Here is a 25,440-nt window from a genome sequence, read left to right as displayed (position 1 = left end):
AGGCAGACTACCTAACTGGTGCTGATCAGGAGTTTCTTGACTGACTGGTTTAAGATTCCATTTCTAGGAGAGCTGAAACTGTAATTAAGTCTTGGTTTGGTGATGTGGGGCTTGCATAAGAGACTATTTTGGGTCTGTTTTCTTGTTTTTAACAGTATCTATTGTATTACTCAGCATAGGAATTTATGCACATATCATAGCAGCTGTGGAATAGTCCACATGATTCGAATCCCAATCTACTTTTATGGCCTGTGTGATTTGAAAACATTATTTAAACTCTCCAAATCTTTGTTTATTTACCAGTGAGTTAGACTTAGTATTACCTACCTCCAGGAGAGATGACCATTAACTAAGATAATATATGTAAAGTCTTCAGCACAAGGCGTGGTGTGCCAGTAAGTGCTCAGTTGATGGTAGCTAGAAGCTCAGTATAGATGGACGCAGTAACAGAGGAATTATTCTAACCATTTTTACCATGTCTCTCTACTTCTTCCTAATATTTCTCACATGTAAAACCTGAAATACAATCTACCTTCCCATTAAGCTTTGTTTATGTGGTTCTCCAGATGTTTTCTATCTATAAATATTACCTCTGACATCACATTTCTGGATTAACAGGGTCACTGTCTTTTCTTGCTTTGTTTTGTTTTTCCCATTTCTGTTTGGTACCCCTAGTTGAGCACAGAGGTACATGGTCGGTGCTTAATAAATAAATAAATAAATAAATAAATAAATAAATAAAACAGCCCTTGAAGACACCAGGTATTTTGCCAAAATTAGGTTGCATTTAGAAGTGTCAGTCAGCGCATTAATAGACTCACCAATACCAAAGTTAGAAAAATGCAAATTCTTTCTTAACCCCTATAAGTGAGAAATATTTGACTGTCAAAAATCATTATTTTTTTTTAAAAACTGAAAAAGATCTTGAATTAGTGTTTACAGTGCCAACTTGATATAATTGATTACTTCACTAACATTCTCAATTAACAATTGCTCTCACTAAAGACAAATTTCTAAAGTAGATTAAGGTTGTGCTTTGTTTTTCTCATTTACATTAAATTAGTAGTATGAGAGTTTATAGACCTCTAAACATGTTTAACCTTGAAAAGGTGTTTTCTTTTGCTACAATGTGTCAAGTTACCTTTACGGGGAAGGAGCCTTGATTTTTTGGTGTTTACCATAATGAATAAACTTTGGAGTTTTACATTTAAATTGTCTCGTGTTTTGTCTTGTCTCTTCTATTGTAGGCATTGATTGTGAAGTAAATATAGATGAATGTCTATCAGATCCCTGTCTCCATGATGGAACTTGTATTGATGGCATCAATCATTATGCCTGTGACTGCAAGAGTGGATTTTTTGGAACACGCTGTGAAAAAAATGCAAATGATTGCCTCTCAAATCCTTGTCTATATGGAAGGTGACTATTTTTGTTTTTCTATTATTACATCAGAAAGTAAATTTAACTCACAATATTTAAGACTTAATGTCAAGGGAAAGTTGATAAAGATAATTTTAATTATGCTCTTTCATAAAACGAGAGCTAAGTACAGTTAAGATGACAGATGCTGCCTGTTCCACTTAATGCCATGTACTGATACATTATCTCTGCCCTTCTTTTATTTCTGCTCATTAGCATAAAGTAATTTTCAATAAATGTGGATTAATTGGACTTTAATATACTTAAAGGTAACTGCTCACAGTAATAGAAGTAGCTGGTAAGATGATGAGACATTCTATTCTTTGCTCTGTGAAGGGATAATACCACACACTTAGAATTTAAAATGTTCCTGGCTCTCTCATCCCCATGTGCATGTAAGGTATTTTTTGACTCTATTTATGGAATTATATAATAACTCTCCTGCTCATGGATAGAATATTAGTTCATGCAAATTTAGACCCTGGATATTTCTAGGAGATGCAGGTGGCAAAGAAGAATGGTTCATAGATGCGCCAGCCTTTTTCTGCAGCATTATTTTTCTTTTCTAGCTCTGCCACTGACTTTGTAAGCAGGGGAGAGAGGATGAGGACGGTAGCTCATGGCAGTGCAATTTGGCCATAGCTGACTTCAGTTCCCAACATAAACTCTAGATGTACTTTTTATCTTTAGAACTTTTCTTTCTTTACACGGCCATGGGGAAGATGGAAAAAATTAAAATTGATCTGTTCTTTCAGTCCAGTCACCTTGAAGGATAAGAAGCAGGAACAGACTCTGCCTTCTATTGCTCATGGGAATGTATGTTTTTTCCCTTAACTGGAAAAGAAAAACTTTAAATAGTGAAACTCCTTTGAAATTATGCTTTACTGTCTTACTTATTTAAAAATGTAATTCTGTGTTTCAGATGTATAGATCTCGTTAGCGAGTATCAATGTTCATTTGTTGCAGAATGGACTAGCTCAAGATGTGAGATCAAGATTAATGTAAGTTTTATAATTTTTATTAAATTTGAAGTAATTCAAAAGAAAAACCAAAGTACTCGTTATAGGTTTCAGAGTCATTTCTTCAGCAGTTATGGATGATTTAACTGCTCTCTCATCTTTCTTCTTTGGAATTTCTCAGCTACTCCAAACAGAACTAAAATCATATCTTCTTTTCATTTTTCCTCCTCTGTGTCTTGTTATCAACAATTTCAACAATTTCTGCAACCTGGATCCCTCCTTAAGTAAGTCCTGGAAGTAGTTATTGTCAAAAGAAGGACCAAAAGGCTTATACTTTACCATCTGCCTCCCCCTTTCTGGTCTTAGGACATACAGGTGTCTGTGGAAGTGTAGGGATGAGAGGACATTAAATTGATTCAGATATCACAAGAACATAAATACTGACTATACGTGCCAAGAGGTGGGTACATGTAAAGAACACCAACACCTGAAATACTTTCGTGATCTTTTTTGAGTCTTCAGGAGTCTGCAATGTGATTGACACATGGCATTTTATGTGGGATGCCTAATTAGTTGAGAAATGTCAGTTACCTGAAGTTTGAGACCATATTTGGGAGATGAGAATCTTGTGAGCCTTCCTGAATAATAGGACATTCTTCCAAATCATTCCTCTCACATGGTAAAGGAAGAAATTATTGTGACTAAAAAGAGCCTCTAATATTGTGATACTATGGATATTTTATTTAAATCCTTTGTTTCTCCCTTGGCCATAAAATAAAACTACAATAATTTCTACATCACACAGTCATTGGTGTGATAATGCACATATGACATGGTGGGTATTCAGTAAATGGTCCTTTCAGAAGGAATGCTGGGGTGGTTAAATGCATTAAGGAGAAACAGGATTGAACCACTGTCTTGCTACTTACTTTCTATGTGTTCTTGGATAAATTACTTGTATTCTGAAATCATATTTTAGCTATTCAATGAGGGCAGTCATCATAACACCCCACTCTTGGGTTGTTGGTTGTTGTGAGGATTAAATTAGGTAACGCATGTAAAATAATTAACACATTTTCTGACACATTATTTTTTAAACTTAATTATTTATTGCTGTTACATTGATTTGATTCTAGAGAGTGAGGCCATATTTGATGTAGAAAAGGAAGTGTCATAATTAATCAATTCCCTGGTAAGAATGGACAAGGCATCTATCTTGTTTGCACTGTTATACATATTGCCTGTGGCAGTCTCTAAAACCCTATCTCCTGGTAGTATAAATATAGCATTCTTCTTCAGAATTAAACATATATGTAAATAAATATTTTCTTTTATATAGAAAGTTGTATATATTCATACACACATACATGCAATATTGTGAGAACAATTATTAAAATTCTATGTACTTCTAGATTTCTTCCTTAAATCTTTTATTTTTTATCTTTTTTACACCCAGTGCTCCATGTAATACATGCCCTATTTAATACCCACCTCTAGGCTCACCCAACCCCCCACCTTCCTAACCTCCAAAACCCTCAATTTGTTTCTCAGAGTCCACAGTCTGTTGTGGTTTATCTCCCCCTCCCAATTTCCCCCAACTCACTTCTCCTCTCCTTCTCTCAATGTCCTCCATGTTATTCCTTATGCTCCACAAGTAAGTGAAAGCATATGATAATTGACTCTCTCTGCTTGATGTATTTCACTCAGCAGAATCTCCTCCAGTTCCATCCGTGTTGTTGCAAAAGTTGGGTATTCATCCTTTTTGATGGAGGCATAATATCCCATTGTATATATTGACCATATCTTCTTTATCCATTCATCTGTTGAAAAGCATTTTGGCTCTTTCTAGAGTTTGGCAACTGTGGCCATTGCTGCTATGAACATTGGGGTACAGATGGTCCTTCTTTTCACTACATTCATATCTTTGTATCTGTGTTTGTACATCTGTATCTTTGGGGTAATTACTCAGTAGTGCAATTGCATAGGGTCATAGAGTTGCTCTATTTTTAATTTCTTAAGGAATCTCCATACTGTTTTCCAAAGTGGCTGCAACAACTTGCATTCCCACAAACAGTGTAAGAGGGTTTCCCTTTCTCCACCTTCTCTCCAACACTTTTTGTTTACTGTATTGTTGATTTTGACCATTCTAACTAGTGGAAGGTGGTATCTCAAAGTGGTTTTGATTTTAATTTCCCTGATGGCTAATGATGATGAACATTTTTGCATGTGTCTGTTAGACACTTGTAAGTCTTCTTTGGAGAAGAAGTCTGTTCATGTCTTCTGCCCATTTTTTGACATGATTATCTGTTTTGTGTGTGTTGAGTTTGAGGAGTTCTTTATAGATCTTGGATATCAGCCCTTTGTCTGTAGTGTCACTTTCGAATATCTTCTCCCACTCCATGGACTGCCTCTTTGTTTTGTTGACTGTTTCCTTTGCTGTGCAGAAGCTTTTGATCTTGATGAAGTCCCAAAAGGTCATTTTTGCTTTTGTTTCCCTTGCCTTTGGAGATGTGTCTTGAAGGAAGTTGCTGTGGCCAATGTCGAAGAGGTTACTGCCTATGTTCTTCTCTAGGATTTTGATAGATTTCTACCTCATGATGAGGTCTTCTATCCATTTCAAGTTTATCTTTGTGTATGGTGTAAGGGAATAGTCAAGTTTCATTTTTCTATACATAGCTGTCCAATTTTCCCAGCACCATTTATTGAAGAGACCATCTTCACTGTACATTATTTTCTGCTTTGTCAAAGATTATTTGACCATAGAGTTGAGGGTTCATATATGGGCTCTCTACTCTGTTCCACTGGTCTATGTGTCTGTTTTTGTACTAGTGCCATGCTGTCTTGGTAATCACAGCTTTGTAATAAAGTTTGAAATCAGGCAATGTGTTGCTCCCAGTTTTGTTTTTCTTTTTCAACATTTCCTTAGCAATTCGGGGTCTCTTCTGGTTCCATACAAATTTTAGGATTGTTTGTTCCAGCACTTTGAAAAATGCCAGTGGAATTTTGATTGATATGACATTGAAAGTATAGATGGCTCTAGGCAGTATAGACATTTTAACAATGTTTATTCTTCCAATCCATGAGCCTGGAATGTTTTTCCATCTTTTTATTTCTTCTACAATTTCTTTCTTGAGTGTTTTGTAGTTCCTCGAGTACAGATCCTTTACCTCTTTGGTTAGGTTTATTCCCAGGTATCTTGTGGTTCTTAGTGCTGTAATTACTAGAATCGATTCTCTAATTTCCCTTTCTATATTCTCATTGTTAGTGTATAAGAAAACAACTCATTTCTGTATATTGATTTTTGTATCCTGCCACATTACTATTTTTATTTTATTTTATTTTATTAATTAATTTATTAATTTTTAAATTTTTATTTTATTTTAACATAAAAATGGACTCATTACCCTCCTTATTAAATGACTATTTGTTTCACTTAGTGTATCTTAGGAACCATTACATTGTAATACAAAGAGTCTTGACTCATTCCTTTTACTTATTTATGTGCATTAGGGCATTTTATTTGCATGTATGTATTACATACCTAGAAAAAGAATTGGATTTTCCCTCCTGTATTTTCATTTTGCTTCTTCATGGTCTTTGATACCAGCTGTTGTTGAGTACAGTGAAACCAAACTGATGGGACAGAAGCAGATTATTTTTCCATGTTTTTAGATCTTTGAGTTGTAACTCAAATCTGAAGTGGATCATTCCACACTTGTTTAACCTTTCCATGAGGTTCACAACAATTTCCAAGCTCTTTGCTTATTAGTGATTTCAAATTCACTAAAGTAATCATGCTTCATCGTTTTAGTTAGAAACCAGACGATGACTTTGGAGTATGGCCTATTAAGAACCTAGAGTTTGTCTCTCTTATCAGATCATTAATGCTCTTGAGAGCATCTGCCAGGACATTCATGTGCACCATTACGATGGCACAAAAAAACTGTAGAAAGAACCTAACGCATTCCTTTTAATACTACATTTTCCAGATAAGTATTGAAGAACCTCACTTAGGGGCACCTGAGTGGCTCAATCAGTTAAGAATCTGACTCTTTATTTTAGCTCAGGTCTTTATAAGACTTGTAAATTGTGAGATTTTTGTATTTTTTGTATTTTTTTTATTAAGTTCAATTAGGCAACATATAATACATCATTAGTTTTTGATGTAGCATTCAATGATTCATTAGTTGTGTATAACACCCAATGCTGATTGGATCACATGCTCTCCTTAATGCCCATCACCAGGGGAGTGTTAAAAAGAAAACCAAACCTGCGCCATCACAGTGCCTGACTTCAAGCTATATTATAAAGCTGTGATCACCAAGACAGCATAGTACTGGCATAAAAACAGACACATAGACCAATGGAACAGAATGAAGAGCCCAGAAATGGATGTTCAACTCTATGGTCAACTAATCTTCAACAAAGCAGGAAAGACTATCCGATGGAAAATAAAACAGTCTCTTAAATGAATAGTGCTGGGAAAATTGGACAGCCACATGCAGAAGAATGAAACTGGACTGTTCTCTTACACCATATTTTTTGTATTTTTCTTTACTTTTTTCTTTCTGACACTGGCCCTTCCATCTCTCCTTAGAAAGTCTTTTCATGCAGCAATATTTAAATTATTTTCTTATATTCTCATCTATAATTTTAAGATTAATAACACTTTTAGAACTTTAATCCAGTGAATATATTATTATGATTGATATAAAGTAGGGGCAATTAATTTTCTAAGAATTTTTGTCAAGGGGTCTGTCATTTATTGATTCCGGTTGCCTTATTTTTCATGCACTAAGTTCCTATATATGGGTCAGTTTAGGATTATCTGTTCTGTTCTTCTGCTTTTTAAAATTCCATGCTGTCATCTATATTAATTACAGTTCAACGGAGTTTTGGGGTTTTTTTTTTAACTGTTCTTTTCACTAGTACATTAAGTACACTCTAAATGTAATTTTGGTCATTCATTTTGCAAATACTGAATATTTTTTATCTATGAGAAACAGAAATAAAATAGTTTTCAGAAATACCTCCTGCTTACCAGTTCTAATGGAGATATCAATATAGATGTAAATGTGTTTGTTACTTAGCTGACCGATTTATCGTAACTTCCTCTGTTTTGTAATGCCCTAATAATAGTCTCTGAAGGGCATTCATAGATCAATGTCTTTTTTTTTTTTCCTAAGATTTTATTTATTTATTTATTTGAGAGTGAGAGAGCACGAGCTGGGGGTGGGAGAGGGCAGAGGGAGACGCAGACTCCACACTGAGCAGGAAGGCTGACATGTGTCTCTGTCCCAGGACCCCAAGATCATGACCTGAGCTGAAAGCAGATGCTTAACTGACTGAGCCACCCAGGTGCCCTGAGTCTGTCTTTCTAGGTTAAAGAGCAGTGGAGAACCATGTGCAGTACTGAGGGAAAAGAACACTCAAGTCAGTATGAGGCAGAGTGATAAATCTGATGTTCTTGGCAAGTAAGAGAGCAAAGTTTATGTTGGGATTTGAGGGGAGAAACCACAAGCAAACTTGTTTTCTTTCTCTTTCTTGTTTTTTAAAGGTTTATTTATTTATTTACTTAAGAGAGAGAGAGAGAGAGAGCAGGGGGAGAATCAGGAGAGAAGCAGACTCCCCGCTAAGCACAAAGCCCAAATGGGGTTCCATCTCAGGACCTGAGATCCTGACCTGAGCAGAAATCAAGAGAGATGCTTAACCAAATGAGGCATCAGGCATTCATTTCATGAATTTAGCACAGTGTTTAATTTCAACTCTGATGTACTTTTCCTTCTTATATTTGATTCATTTGTGCATTTCAGGCTATTTCTAAGACAGTGGTTTTGTTTTCTGGTATTTCAGTAGCTTTCTTTCCTGGAAGTATGTCAGACACATTTTTAATAGAGAAATAATAATATTTACTACAGAAATCCCAACTTGGGCATTTCATAATCTTGTTTGATTTGTTGAAATAGCAAATTAAACAAGTGCATTTTCTCTATATCAAAACATCATAAAGCAGATTAAATTGAGTATCAAATAAAATCTTCTTCCTAGAAACTATTTTAGTCCATGTTTAACCATGTAATAAAGAAAGAAAACAGAAAATTAAAATATTGGAAGTAAAATTGAGATATTTAGGCTTTACCATATACATTATCTTATTCCACAGCCAAGAGACTCCTTTGAAAGAGAAATCAAGACATGGTGGTAAATGAGCCCCAAGGTGGAATTCAGGGCATTTTGTGTCTATGTGGTTTTATTCTGGTATCATCTTGCTATAAGATATTGGTGAAGTCAGTAACATCCTTGGGCTTGGTTTTTGTTTTTGTTTTGTTTTGTTTTAGTAAAATAACATTGTTGGACTAGATTTTTGCTACTCAGTGTTTGGTATGTGGACTGTCAGCATCAGGATCACCTGAGGGTTTGTTAGAAATAGATAAAATCAGGCCTCACATCAAACCTTTTGAATTTAAATCTGCAGTTTAACAAGGTGCCCAGAGTATCCATAGGCAATTCAAGGCTTAGGAACAATAAACCACATTAAAAGTTTTTATTCAGAGCTACACAAAATTGGAGAAATTCTGTGAAGTTTAATAAGTCTTTGCATTGGGTAAGGTAAGGCTGTAATGGGTACCATGTTCTGTTTCCACCTTCAGATAGAACAGTTTCATGATTATCTGTTTAACATATTCTGTTTCTCCAAGATCTTATTTGAAGAAAGTACCCCAGTACTTTAGAAAACAGTGGTATGAGAAAGAAAACACATGATTCCATGACAGAAATGCTATGATAAGGAGGATCTCAAGTAATAATTTTCTATTCTTCTGGGAAGTTCAGAGATCATAGAGCAACTTCTGCATCGAAACTACACAACTCAGATGGAGCACAACTATCAGAGATAATTGACACATTGACTAGCCAACCTGTCCTTTTGCTCTAACTAAACAATGAACAATGAATACATCCCTGCTGTCTTACTTTTACTCTTCTATAGATTTCCTGCCATGGCATTTTTAATGCAAGATGAATGGACATAGAACTGGGGTATATGTTAATTGTCTAGATTCCCTTGGTCTGCAACAATACTCCTAGCTTCTTTCTCTTTCTCTAAACACCCAGCCTTTTATTCTCATTTTCTGAAGTTAAATGAGTAAATTCTACTTGGAAATCACTTTATTATATTTAAATAGGGTATAGCAAAGTAATATAAATGATGAACAGAAGGAAAGGTATCAGCCTTATGTTTTGCACCAGGAAAGACCAAGAATTTTAAATGAATATTTGATTTTTTTCTAAAAAGAAATTGCTTTTGTATTTTCCATTTAGCCTGCTAATTAATTTAGTAAAAGATTCTTGTAAACCCTAGAGACAGAACTTTTGGCAGTCTAAAAATGATCCCTTTCTTCCCATGGGAGATATAATTCAATTAGTTTATGTAATGCTTTCTAATAAATCATTCTATGTATACCCAGCTGTAGGCCTAAGAGGAAAACATGTTGTTTCCATGTCATTCCCTATGGAATTCTGCATTTACATTCCACGAAAATAACTGCAGTACCTGCACTAAGTCTACTCAGTGCCCTTGGTTATCCTTAAGGAGTTTACAATTTCAGCAAAGGTAGAACAAATATCCAAATGGCATTCATTTATAAAAACATACGTTTAACTGTATCACTTGGGTGAGTGTAAAAGATCACCATCTGGGTTCGAAGCATAGCATGACTTGAGTTTTATAGTCAAGGGTACAATCCTTTTTTTATTGAAAAGGATACTAATTAAACTCTCTGGTGATTTTGACAAATCCTTAATTTTTCCTGTGATAAATGATATGAATGCAGTGGCTTCACATTAGCCTTTTCAGTGTGAGTTTTTATTGTGATGTTAAAATTTCTTAAAAGTCACTGTTTATAAGCATAAATGTCAATCATCCATAGCTTTAAAAATATCACTTTATAGATTAAAATGTAAAAATAAATCTCATGTTTATATATGTAATTATCCTTGAAGATTTAGTAACTTAGAATCCAGAGTGCAAATGATTCATATTTTTGTATTCATATTGTGTAGACAACATGTTAAGAGTATACAAAAATGGTTTACTAGTGATGTCATAAAATTCCATAAATTATTTCTCATAATTATATGTTGCAAACCTTAACATTACCTTGAAAAATGATGTCATACCTTGTTTAAAGCACCATGCTTTGTGTTTTCCAGAATATAAGCACATATGTAATATCTAAAATAAAAATTTGGGGTACCTGGGTGGCTCAGTGGGTTAAAGCCTCTGCCTTCAGCTCAGGTAATGATCCCAGAGTCCTTGGGGTGCCTGGGTGGCTCAGTGGGTTAAAGCCTCTGCCTTTAGCTCAGGTCATGATCCCGGTGTCTAGGGATCAAGCCCCACATCAGGCTCTCTGCTCACCAGGGAGCCTGCTTCCTCCTCTCTCTCTGCCTGCCTCTCTGCCTACTTCTGATCTCTGTCTGCCAAATAAATAAATAAAATCTTAAAAAAAAAAAAAATGATCCCAGAGTCCTGGGATTGAGCCCTGCACTGGGCTCTCTGCTCAGCAGGGAGTCTGCTCCCCCACCCCCGCCTGTCTCTCTGCCTACTTGTAATCTCTGTCTGTCAAATAAATAAATACAAATCTTTAAAAAATAAAATATAAACTTAAGAGCATATGGCATGATATGGTAGACACTAAATATACTAAAAAACTCATTTTCTGTTCTAGTTGAATGGCTGAGATAGAGGCTGGCAAGGCCCTTGACCATCATAGTATAAAGGGAAATAAGATAACATTTACTGAGCAGCTTTTAGGTCCCAGGAACAGGGCTAATTACTTTATATTTATTTTATTTAATTCTCATGGGAACCTGTATGAAGTGGATGAAATTATTGCCATTTTACACATAAATGCACCAACAATAAATAAAATACCAAAATACCATTTATTTAATAAGTGGGTAAAAGTAGTAGACAAGTATAAAAATACTCAAATGCTTCAAAAGTAATACAGATATTATCTAAGTTCCTTTGACTCCACAAATTCCCTGTATTTCTGGGACTATAGGATGAAGAAATACTAGACACAAATTTGGATAGTTGGGAAAAGTGGCTAATTAAAAGATTCTGATCAGACACACAATAAAACTGTGGACCAAAATGGTAACATATGAGGCACCTGACTTTCCCTCTTGCTGTGGATGTGCTGAGTGTGCAAAACAATGCATGCAGCAGTTTCCCTTGGGAGAAATCCAGAAACTACTATACATTGTGCAACTGAGAAAATTCTCACAATGGAATAGGTCAGAAAGTTTGAGACAGACTCTCACTATAAATCCCACTCTTGCAAAGTGCTATACATTCAGGAAGAAATCCCTAACTTCTAGCTTCTCCCTGAGAAATGGTGGGTTTGGACCCCACACCTAGCATCCCAAATTTTAAGAATATATAAATCTAGAGCTTTTATATATATATTCAAAGTTAAGTTGTTAGCAGAGACATGCTAGTACAAAAAAAAACAGCTGCATTTCTATACACCAGCAATGAACTAATAGAGAAATTAAGAAAAAAATCCCATTTATAACACCAAAAAGAATAAAATATTTAGGAATAACCTTGACCAAGTAGGAGGTGAAAGATCTGTATACTTAACACTATAAAATATTGATAAAAGATGATTAAAGAAGTTACCAAAAAAATGGAAAGAAAGAAACAAAAGATATTTCTTATTCTTGGATGGAAGAATTAATATTATTTAAATGTCCATACTTCCTAAAGGGATTTATATCCAATTTATGTTTATATAAATTTTTATATTTATATATAATACATAATTAAATATAAATGTAGATATGAATATATTTATATAAATTTATATACAATTTATATCCAATTAGATTTAATACCACCCTTATCAAAATTCCAAAGGTATTTTCCATAGAACTAAAAAAAAAATCTTAATATTTATATGTAATCACAAAGGACTCCAAACAGCCAAAGCAGTCTTGAGAAAGGAAAATGGAACTGGAGGTATTACACTTTTTGATTTTAATCTATATTTAAAGCTGTAGTAATCAAAGAGTTTGGTTTGGCATAAAAACAGAAATATGGAATAATGGAACATAATAAAGAGCCCATAAATCTATGCAAATAGGGTATTAATTTATGACAAAGGACTGAGGAAAGGACAGTATCTTCAATAAATGATGTTGGAAAAACTGATAGCCACATGCAAAATAATGACTCTGGACTTCTTTCTTACATCATCATGAAACCAGCTCAAAATGGATTAGAGACTTGAATGTAAGACCTGAAACCTTAAAACTAGAAGAAGACATAGCTGGTAAGCTCCTTGGTATTTAATCTTAGCAATCATTTTTTGGGTTTGACACCAAAGGCAAAAGCAAAGAAAGCAAAAAATAAAAAGACCTACATAAAACTTAAAAGGCTTCTGAATAGCAAAGGAAACCATTAGCAAAATGAAAAGCTACCTAGGGGATGGGAGAAAATATTCACAAATCACATATCTAATAAGATATTAATATCCAAAATATATAAGGAACTCATGCAACTTAATAGCAAAACAAACAAAAACCCCAAACTCAATTTAAAAAATGGGCAGAAGGCTTGAATAGATATTTTTACAGTGAAGCTATACAAATGACCAATAAATATTCGGTGATGAACATAACTAATCATCAGGAAAATGTAAATCAAAACCACAGCGAGATATTTGTCCCATGCCTGTTAGGATGTCTGTTAGCAGAAGCACAAGAGAATAACAGATGTTGGCAAGGATGTGGAAAAAAGGAAACCCAAATGTACAGTCATGGGGGCAATGTAAATTGGTAATCACTATGGAAAACACTATGGAGCTTCCTCAAAAAATTAAAATAACTACCAAACAATCCAGTAATCACACTTCTGATTAAATAGTCAAAGGAAATTAAACCATTACCTTGAAGCCATATCTGTAGTTCCATGTTTACTGCAACATTATTAACAATAGCCAAGGTACAGAAACAATCTCTGTTCATCACCCAATGGTTGGGTAAAGAAACTGTGGCATCTAGGCAAGATGGCAGAGGAGTAGGGGACCCTATTTCAAGCGCTCCCCTGAATTGAGCCAGATATCTACCAGAGAACTCTGAACACCCATGAAATCAGACTGAGATACAAGATTCTACACTTCTGGATTTCTTTGGGGGCAGAGGATGATCAGTGCAGAGGTACAAAGGAGTTGGGAGTGTATGGACAGATATCAGAGGATAAACAGAAGGAGGAGGGAGCCACCAGAAGCAAGCCATTGGAAAGTAATGCCCCAATGCAAAAGTGCCCTGTGCTTGGGGACCAGCAATAGCTTGGAGACCGGTGACTGCGAGATGGAAGAGACTGATAAAAGCACTCAAACAGAACAAAGGGACTTAATGGACAATAGCTGAGACCGGGTGCTACAGGTGTGGACCTAAGCCCATGGTCCCATGCAGCTACAACCTAACTGCACCTGAGAGGACCTGGCATGGGCTTGAGTCAGCAGTCCCTGGGGCTGGGCTGCCACAGCCAACACAGCCACCTCCACTACCTCCACTGCTGCGGGGGGCTAAGGGCACCCAGGGTGGGCTCAAATCAGCAGTTCCTGGGGCTGGTAGCAGCAGCTGCTACCACAGCTGCTGCCTCCAACAGGACTGAGAGGACCTGGCATGGACTTCAGTCAGTGATCCTGGAATGTCAGCAGCAACTGGGACCAGGCTCTCCCAGACCAGTATCCCTCATGGTTTTGGTGGCACAGGGGTACAGAGACAAGCGGGGGCCTCAGACAACCACTGAGAGAGTGGCTGGGGGGTGCCGTGAATGCCCCGTGGGAGGTTCTGGTGTTCAACGGAGTTTGCAGAGGAGGGCATCTCTATGTTCTGGACCATTCAAAGAAGAGCAGAGTGCAGCTTCTCTCTGAGGTGGAGGTCTGGATGTGACAGTTTACTTTGGTCTGACCCTCCAAAAAGGCATGAAAGTTGCCAGAGAACAAAAACCTCCAGAGAACAAAAACCTAAAAAACTGGTTTCCATGAAGCCCAGCCCCCTTGATAGCCCACAGGGCAACTCCACCCAAGCAGGACTGACTGAAAAACAATGCAAGCCTCTCCCCCAGAAGACAATCCAAAAGAAGAAGAGGAAAACAACCATAAGGACCCCATAAAACTGTAAAACCGTTGGGGTTTTACAGGAACCAGGGTTTCCTGGTGTTGACCAGGAGAAAACAGTATATTAAGCTCCCAGTATTGCCTCATTGCCTCATAGCCTTTATATTTCTTAGATACTTTTTTCTTTCCCTCTTTTTTAAAAATTCTTTCTCATGATTCTTTTTTTTTTTTTTTACCTACTTACCATTTCAACTAGAAGTTTAATACAATATATTCCATAGTAACTTTTCAACTTGAACTTTTTCATACATATAGCTTTTTCTCTTTTACTTTTGTTTACATATATATAGATATAAGCTTCAAGGTAGTTCTTTTTCCCTATTCAATACTACCTTTATATATAGACCAGTTTTAATTTCCCTGTATCTCTGGAAAGTTGAGCCCTCTAATAAAAACAACAATATATACACCCAGGAAGAACTGAAATACCCTTCCTCACTCACATCAAGGGATTATAACCACCTTCCCATCACCCCCCCTTTTTTATTTTGTGGTTTTATGTTTTTTGTTTTTTTTTTTCCTTTTTCTTCTGTCTTTCTGTTTGTTTTTGTTTTTATACTTTATAAATCTTATTCTGTGTGCTCATTTTGACTTTTTTTTCCTCTTTTCTTGGTGTTTTTGTTTGTTTTTGTTTTGTACTTTATAAATCTTACTTTCAGGGCTCATTTTGGCTGTTTTTGTTTGTTTTTTTCTTCTTTCTTTTTGATGGTGACTTCCATTTGTGCCCACACTTCCCAGGATGCACCTTGCCTGGATAGTGGTTGATATTTTCACCTATACATCCCCTCAACCACAACTCAACAAAGTGATAAGGAGGAGGGATTCCCAACAAAGAAAAGACCAGAGACAACGACCTCTTCAGCAGATCTACTGCATAGGGATCTAAGCAAGATATCAGAAATAGACTTCAGGGTAGTAGTTATGAAGACAATAGTCAGGTTGGAGAAAACTATCAATGGCAACATAGATTCTCTAAGGGCAAAAGTGAGAGAAAATCTGGCAGAACTTAAAAATGCTATCAATGAGATCCAATCTAATTCAGATATTCTGACAGGGTAAATGAGGCAGGAGATTGAATTAGCAATCTAGAAAACAAAATGATAAAAGAGAAGGATCAGGAGGAGGTCTGGAACAAACAGCTTAGAATCCATGAAAACAGAATTAGAGAAATAAATGATGCCATGAAACGTTCCAATGTCAGAATTATTGGGATCCCTGAGGGGGTTCAGATAGAGAGAGGACTAGAAGATATATTTGACAAAATCCTAATTGAAAATTTCCCTAAGCTCCCAGTATGAAATGGAAAATGAAACAAGCAATCATATCCTAGAGGCAGAGAGGACACTCCCCAAGATCAGTGAGGATAGACCAAACCCCCGGCATGTGGTAGTGAAACTCGTGAATCATAGAACCAAGGAAACCATTTTTAGGGCAAGAAGGGGAAGAGATTCCTTATGTACAGAGGGAAGAATATCAGAATAATGTCAGACCTGTCCACAGAAACCTGAAAAGCCAGATTTGGCTGACAAGACATATTCAGAGCACTAATAAGAAGAACATGGAGCCAAGAATTCTTTATCTGGCAAGGCTGCCATTCAGAATAGATGGAGAGATAAGAAGCTTCCAGGACCAGCAGAAACTGAAAGAATATGTGACCATTAAGCTGACCTTGCAAGAAATATTGGGGGGAGTATTTCTCTAAAAGGAGAAATACCACAAGAGTGATACAAAACAAAGATATATGGAGACAATCCATAGAAACAAGGACTTCACAGGCAACATGATGACAATAAAATCTTATCTGTCAATAATCACTCTCAACATGAACAGCATAAATAAAATGGCACAGGGTTGCAGATTGGATAAAAGGACAGGACCCATCCATATGCATCTACAAGAGATGCATTTTGAACCTTAAGATCCATCCAGACTGACATGAAGGGATGGAGAACTATCTTTCAAGCCAACTGACCACAAAAGAAAGCTGAGGTAGAAATTCTCATATCAGACAATTTAGATTTTAAGCTAAAGACTGTAGTTAAAGATACAGAAAGACACTATAACATTCTTAAAGGGTCTATCCAACAAAAAGATCTAACAATTGTAAATATATATGCCCCCAACATGAGAACAGTCAACTACATAAGCCAACTATTAACCAAAATTAGGAGACATATTGATAATAATACGTTCATTGTAGGGGATCTTAACACTACACTCTCAGCAACAGACAGATAAACTAAGCAGAGTATCAATGAAGAAACAAGAACCTTGAATGGCAGAATGAACTAGATGGACCTCATAGATATACACAGAACATTCCACCTTAAAAAAACAAACAAACAAACAAACCAACAAAAAACAGAACAACCATTCTTCTTGAGCACACATGGAACTTTCTCCAGAATAGACCACATACTTGGTCACAAGTCAAGTCTAAACTGATACCAAAAGATTGACATTATTCCCTGCATATTCTCAGACCACATGCTTTGAAATAGGAATTCCATCACAAGAAAAAGATTGGAAGAAATTCAAACACTTGGAAGAAAAGACCATCTTTCTCAACAAAGTTGGGTCACTCAGGAAATCAAAGAACTTAAACAATTCATGGAAACCAATAAGAATGAAGACCCATTGATTCAAAACCTATGGGATATGGCAAAGGCAATCCTAAGGGGGAATATATAGCCTTTCAAGCCTTACTACTCAAAAACAAAAATAAAAACAAAACAAAACAAAACAAAAAACCAATAAACAAACTCTCTTTACATCTTAAAGAACTGGAGAATCAACAACACATTAAGCCTACGCCATGCATGATAAGGGAAATGATTAAGATTAGAGCAGAGATCAATGAATTAGAAAGCAGAGATACAGTAGAACACATCAATGAATCTGGAATCTTGTTCTTTGAAAGAATTAATAAGATAGATAAACCACTGACCAGACTAATCCAAAAGAAAAGAGAAAGGACCCAAATTAATAAAATGATGAATGAGAGGGGAGAGATCACAGCTAACACCAAGGAAATAGAAACAATTATCAGAAATTATTTTCAACAGCTATATGCCAATAAGTTAAGCAACCTAGAAGAAAAGAATGCATTCCTGGAAACCTATGAACTTCCAAGACTGAAACAGGAAGAAATTGACCACCTGAATAGACCAATAACTAGTAATGAGATTGAAGCAGTGATCAAAAATCTCCCAAAAAACAAGAGTCCAGGACCTGATGGATTCCCTGGGGAATTCTCCCAAACATTCAAAGAAGAAATAATTCCTATTCTCCTGACACTGTTTCAAAAAATAGAAACAGAAGGAAAACTTCCAGACTCTTTCTATGAGGCCAGCATTATCTTGATCCCCAAACCAGCCAAAGACTCCATCAAAAAGGAGAATTTCAGACCAATATCCCTGAAAAATATGGATGCCAAGATTCTCAACAAGATCCTAGCTAGTAAGATCCAACAGTACATTAAAAAGTTATCCACCATAACAAGGTGGGATTTATCCCTGGGAGGCAAGGGTGATTAAACATTCACATATCAATCAGTGTGACAGAACAAATTAATAATAGAAGAGAGGAGAACCACATGGTCCTTTCAATTGATGCAGAAAAAGCATCTGACAAAATATAGCATCCTTTCTGATTGAAACTCTTCAGAGTATAAGGATAGAGAGACCATTCCTCAATTTCATAATATCCATCTCTGAAAAACCTACAGCAAATATCATTCTCAATGTGGAAAAGCTGAGAGACTTTCCTTTAAGATCAGGAACATGACAAGGATGCCTACTCTTGCCACTATTGTTCATCATAGTACTAGAAGTCCTAGCAACAACAATCAGACAACAACAACAAAAATAAATAAAAAATAAAAGGTATTCAAGTTGGCAAAGAAGAAGTCAAACTCTTTCTCTTCACAGATGACAGGATAATTTGTGTGGAAAACCCAAGGCTCCACCCCAAAATTACTAGAACTCAGACAGCAATTCAGTAATGTGGCAGGATACAAAATTAATACAGAGAAAACAGTTGCTTTCTTATATAATAACAATAAAACTATAGAAAGAGAAATTACAGAATGAATTCCATTTACAGTGGCACCAAAAACCATAAAATACCTTGGAATAAACCTAACTAAAATGGTAGAAGATCTATACTCCAGAAACTACAGAACACTCATCAAAGAAATTGAAGACACAAAAAGATGGGAAAACATTCCATGCTCATGGATCAGAAGAACAAACATTGTCAAAATGTCTTTGCTTCCCAGGGCAATCTATACTTTCAATGCTATCCCGATCAAAATACCATCAGCATTTTCCAAAGTGCTGCAACAAAGATCCTAAAATTTGTATGGAACCAGAAGAGACCCCAAATCGCCAAGTAAATGTTGAAAAAGAAAAACAAAGCAGGAGGCATCATGTTGCCTGATTGCAAGCTTTATTACAAAGCTGTGATCACCAGGACAGCATGAAACTAGCACAAAAACAGACATAGACCAATGGAACATAGTAGAGAACCCATATATGGACCCCCAACTCTATTGCCAAAGAATCTTCAACAAAGCAGGAAAAAATACACAGTGGAAAGAGAGTCTCTTCAATAAATCTTGTTGGGAAAATTGGACAGCTGTGTACAGAAAAATGAAACTCAACCATTCTCTTACACCATACACAAAGATAAACCCTAAATGGACGAAAGACCTCAGTGTGAGACAGGAGTCCATCAGAATCCTAGAGGAGAACATAAGCAGTAACCTCTTCAACATTGGCCCTGGCAACTTCAAGACACATCTCTAAAGGAAAAGGAAACAAAAAAATGAAAATGAACTTTTGGGACTTTGTCAGGATCAAAAGCTTCTGCACAGCAAAGGAAACAGTCAACAAAACAAAGAGGAATGGGAGAAGATATTTGCAAATGACACTACAAAGGGCTGATATTCAAGATCTATGAAGAACTCCTCAAACTCAACACACACAAAACAGATAATTATGTCAAAAAAATGGGCAGAAGACATGAACAGACTTCTCAAAGGAGACATAAAAATGGCTAACAGACACGTGAAAAAATGTTCATCATCATTAGCCATCAGAGAGATTCAAATCAAAACCACCCTGAGATACAACCTTACACCAGGTAGAATGGCCAAAATTAACATGGCCAGGAGCAACAAATGTTGAAGAGGATATGGCGAAAGGGGGAACTCTCTTACAGTATTGGTGGGAATGCAAGTTGGTGCAACCACTTTGGAAAACAGTGTGGAGATTCCTTAAGAAATTAAAAATAGAGCTATCCTATGGCCATGCAATTACACTACTGGGTATTTACCCTAAAGATATAGATGTAGTGAAAAGAAGGGCCATCTGTACCCCAATGTTCATAGCAGCAATGGCCACAATAACCAAACTGGAAAGAGCCAAGATGCCCTTCAACAGACAAATGGATAAAGAAGATGTGGTCTACATATATATAATGAAATATCACTCAGCCATCAGAAATGATGAATACCCAACTTTTGCATCAACATGGATGGGACTGGAGGAGATTATGCTGAGTGAAATATGTCAAGTAGAGAAAGTCGATTATCATAGGGTTTCATTTACTTGTGGAACATAAGGAATAGCATGGAGGACGTTAGAAGGAAGGGGAAAATGAAGGGAGAGAAATCAGTGGGGGAGACGAACCATGAGAAACTGGACTCCAAGAAACAAACTGAGGGTTTTAGATGGGAGGGGGCAGGGCGATGGGTTAGCTTGATGATAGGCATTAAGGAGGGAACGTATTGCATGGGAGCCCTGGGTGTTATATGTAAACAATGAATCTTGGAACACTACATCAAAAACTAATGACATATACAGTACGGTGACTAACATAACATTAAAAATAAAAAAAAAGAAAGGAAGAAAATATGGCATCTATACATACAATGTATTTTATATGTATACTTAAGGGTCAGTGAATTCCTGATATTATACACATAGGATTTGCATTAGCACCATTATTAGGGTGTTTAGGGGGGTAGGTGTTCACTGCCATTATACATGTTTTAGTAAAGTCTAAAAAAGTTTTTTTAAAAAAAGGGTTTTTTTTTCTGACACTTGAGACACTTGACAAAGTATTTCTGGTGATAAGAAATAAAAATCATTTATTACTAGAAACATTTCAGTTACTAGGGAAGGGAATATAAAATAAACTTGCATATTGATTTCTCAGAAAATTTTAAATAAAGTATAATTTTAATAAAATTGTTAGTCATACCACTAGTAATCAAATTTGATTCTCTCTTTCTTAATTTAGAACTGCACATCAATTGCTTGCATAAAAGAAGACTCCTGTGAGAAATCAGTCCATGACTTTACTTGGATTTGCCCAAGTGGATACACTGGTGCATATTGTGAAATAAATATTGACAGTCATGCTGAGTCTGAACTGAATTTGGTCCTCTGGCTTAATGGATGGATTTGTGTTGATGGATTTGGACACAGGCTTTACTGCAGGTCAGTATTTATTTACCCATGATTAACCAAATATATATTTAGGAAAGCATATAAACATCTGAGTAGTGATGCAGTCTGAAAAGTAGATACTAAGTTTTTAAGTAAGTTTTCATCTTAAAGAAAGTTAAATCACAAATTTTAACCCAACAATTCTAAGAAAGCATTATTTTTATGTTTTTTCCAAATGCCATATATTCATATAAATCCCATGTTGGACTTCCAAATTTAATCATCTCTCATTTTATAATTGCTTCATATCACCTATCTGTCCCAAAATTGAATTCCTATTCCTTTTCTTAAATATTACAACACATGAATGATAAATAGATCATTCATATTTATAATATACTTCTTATAGAGATTCATTAGTCTTCCTGCTCTCCTTATAATTCTAAGATCTTAACAACTGAAAATTTTTCATTTACTAAGATTTATAAAAATAAATTTATGCATCACTGTATTTTTGAACCAACTACTATTTAAGGTATCTTTTAAAAATTCTTAGGAGATGAATCTTCATTACCTTTATTCTTTATATAATATATAATTGGCTGGTCATTTGAAAACATAGCCATTACCTGTTCAATCTGTAAAATATCAATTAAAACCACATATTTAAAAAGATAGTTTACCTCTACTATTTCAGTCTGATTTTCGAGAGCCTAATATCGAGTTAAAATCTGTGAACAACTGTATTTCTTCTAAATATCTTAAATTATTGAAAGGTTGAAATACTTTGTGTGTTTTGGCACATAATTATTTAGTGGTAGAGTGTTTCTATTATTTCTATATTTTGTCAACTATTTCCTTTTTAAATTATTAATATATGTTGCATTACATTTAATATTTCCACCACCATATTTTCTTTGTTCAATACCTACAGTGTGTTTTTGTCCTCTTGTCTATTTTGCTTCCTTTATCACATTATTTAGGCATATCTCTGGTAATGCACACATAGATGATAATTTCACATAATCCCAACATTATTATTGCTTCATTTAGCATATGCAGTGTTAACTTATTATTATGACACAGTTATTCTCTATTACATATTGCTTAACATGCCATTTTTATTTGTAGTGTGTGCGTGTGTTGTATTGTCTCTGCTGTATTTTGTATTTTTAAGCTTGAATTTTGCTTGTTTTACTCTGGTGGTTTGATTAAATATAGAAAGTAAATATGTTTCTACTATCAACTGTAATTACATAAAATATCATAAATATGACTGCTTGACCACTGCAACGACCCTCTTGGTTATAACCTAATCAGTGCCTGGATAAGTCAACAACGGTAAGTTGAACATTTATTTCCAATGAATATGATGTTATAAATCAAGGTTCCATTCATGGAAACTCATTCAGTTCAATAAAAAAAGAAAGAAAGAAGTGAAACTAAAACTAAAATATCTGTTTTTACAACCTTGTTAATTCAAGAACTATAAAAGCTACTCTATAAATCTTCCTTTTAGGGGATGTTAATCATGGGCTAGCTAAGCTGACCTTTCTTAAAGCATGAAGTCAAAGGAATTTAGACTGAAGAGGCTTGCTTCTTTTCCTGGCTTATCTCCCAGGAACAAGTATAGGCCACCATTAAAGCTACAAGGTTATTCCGACTTCATTTATATAAGAGTTGTCTGTTTTCAAAATTTTCACTGTTGATTCAATATGCCTGAAAGCTCCTGAAAGTCTGGGAATAGTAAATTTAAATGCCTTAGGAGTTTCAGTTTCTAAGGGACTCGTACAGCGACTGTGAGTAGTCACTGGTGTTGGTGCCAGGTTAGCATTATTCTCAAGATGTTTATTAACAAAAGAAAACTCATGGGATGGAATATTTTGCAAGTTAAATCATATATTTGTGTGTGGATTAAGGATTAACCTCTGATATATTTATTTAAACCATAATAAAATAATCGTTTTTCTTTCTTTAAAAAAAATTATATTGAAACCTGGGGCACCTACGTGGTACAGTCGGATAAGCATTCAACTCTTGGTTTCTGCTCAGGTCCTGATTTCAGGGACTTGGGAAAGAGCCTTTGTCAGGCTCCACACTCAGCAAGGACTCTGCTTGAGATTCTCTCTCCCTCTCCCTCTGTCCCTCTTGCTTGTGCTATCTCTCTCTCTCTTTCTCTGTCTCTAAAATAAATAAAATATTTTTTTAAAATTGTATGAATCCTGAAGCCAGATGATGTTTCAGATTTATTTGTGATATTTTAAAGATGAAATAAAAGCTATACTGATTTAAAAGCAACAACAACAACTATACGAATCTTACTTACTTCTCACCCTTTTTTATCTGGTTTATAAATTTTTTCCTTGGGAGAATATTATATATTTTCTCTTACTTTTCAATGCATATGGACTTTTTTAAGTAGCTGGGATTTTTTCCATTGTAAATTTAATGCCCACTTAGCAAACCATGTTATTTTCTGTTTACAAAGTAATTTATTTTAAGAATTCATTTTTCTTCAAGTGCCAATAACTTGGCTCACTTTTTGTTACATAATTTTTTAAGTTCACTCAGAGTCTCAGTTACTAACATTTTTATGCCTGTTTTATTGATCTTTATTGCTGTTTATATAGATGTCTCATATGACCACTTTTACATTCCAACTCTATTAACCAGATTCTTCTTTATTGAATTATTTTTGTGTCTACAAGACTGTTTTAAATAATAGCCCTGCCCAGTTAAAGCAGTGGAGTAAAAGCATGTATTAATGCAGTGGCATACCTGAGAAAGTACTTTAACTATATGTGGTAAGGTGACTTAGATACAGGGAGAAATTGATAAGCATATGTGGACCCATTTAAATATCTCCATTTTATTCCCCAGACATTGAGTATTGGGCTTCACTAGGTCTGAGGTGTGTCAGATTTATACTTTGGTGATCTCTGATTTTTTTCATGAATACATCTGATTCATTTAAGTTACTTTATAAGTAGAAAAATGATACATTTTAAGAATAGCTAGGTATTAGGATACCTGGCTCACTCAGTCGGTAAAGGATGCAACCCTTGATCTTGGGGTTGTTAATTCAAACCCTGTGTTAGATGTAAAGATTACTTAAAAATAAAATCTTAAAAAAGAAAGTGTAGCTAGTATTTATTTTTTAAGCTTCTTGATTGTAGCTAAATTTTGAAAGGAATAGGTCATCCTTAAATAGAAAAAAAAGAGAAAAGGAAAAAAAAGGATGTACTGAAGTCTGACCTTTTAGAATATGCTCCTTGAAAATGGTAAAATGAATAAGCCAGTGATATGTAGCTAGTGTCTTCATGACTGTATATTTGTCTGTAAAATGAATTATGTCCATAATATTGCTTTGAATACTGACATAAATCAGTTAACCATTTTAAGCAAAATAAACTAGGATTAGTTTTAATTAGGAAAAATAACTGGTCTATTAGGTTCCAAGGAACATAATGTTTAAGTAATTCAACCATACTTTAAAGACAATTTTATAATCATACCTTAGATCCTTTCTTGAGACATGACAGGACATTTCAAATACTTAAATTTATTTTTAACAATATGTGTTCAGCAACTCAAACTCATGAGTGAGTTCATTTATATTGCCCACTGAAACATATTAAATTAATAATATGAATGTTGAAAATAAAAATATGGTCAATATTTGATAAATTTTAAAAATCTTTTCCATTGGGACGCCTGGGTGGCTCAGTTGGTTAAGCAGCTGCCTTCGGCTCAGGTCATGATCCCAGTGTCCTGGGATCGAGTCCCACATCGGGCTCCTTGCTCAGCAGGGAGCCTGCTTCTCCCTCTGCCTCTGCCTGCCATTCTGTCTGCTTGTGCTTGCTCTCTCCCCCTATCTCTCTCTGATAAATAAATAAAATCTTTAAAAAAAAATCTTTTCCATTATTTGTTATTTAAAATAAATGAAAATAACCTTTTGTTCAGCAAATTTAATAATTATGATTGTATTTCTAGTCCTAAACTCAAATGGTTATTTCTTACTAGCACACTGAGTTTTAGGGTGACTAACACATTGAATTTTTGGACTGCAGAAGGTTATAGAGATTGCCTATGATAATCTGGTTAGTACATAGATGAAGGACCAAAAGCATAGGAGTTTTGTAATGTCAGTTGGCTTCAAAGTCATGATCAGGAAGAAGGTCAATTCCAGAATACAGTGAGGTTTGTTTTCTTTTATTTTTTTTAATTTTTGTTAGAGTACTAATACAAAAAAACATACATATAGTAAAAAAGAAAAATATATATACAGTCAGATGCCATGACTATTCTGTAGATATGGTTAACATCTCTTTTGTAGTTTATATCTTGGTACAAAGTTTAGAGACATTAATGACTTTGTTCAGTTTAATAATGGCTGCTTTCAGAAGTCCGTAA

The 25,440-nt window shown here is 35.2% G+C and overlaps 1 protein-coding gene across 1 annotated transcript in view; it reads left to right on the top strand.

Annotated features, from left to right (window-relative positions):
* The window catches only part of EYS (eyes shut homolog), a 1,683,276-nt gene that overhangs the window by 635,528 nt on the left and 1,022,308 nt on the right, over nt 1–25,440 (top strand). Inside the window, 3 exon segments of the mRNA XM_059179314.1 lie at nt 1,248–1,419; nt 2,342–2,420; nt 20,879–21,078. Coding sequence (XP_059035297.1) covers nt 1,248–1,419; nt 2,342–2,420; nt 20,879–21,078 — 451 coding nt within the window.

Source organism: Mustela lutreola, chromosome 6, assembly GCF_030435805.1.
Source record: "Mustela lutreola isolate mMusLut2 chromosome 6, mMusLut2.pri, whole genome shotgun sequence".
NCBI lineage: Eukaryota > Metazoa > Chordata > Mammalia > Carnivora > Mustelidae > Mustela > Mustela lutreola.
Note: the sequence above shows the minus strand (reverse complement) of the source record. Positions and strands in the feature narration are given on the sequence as shown.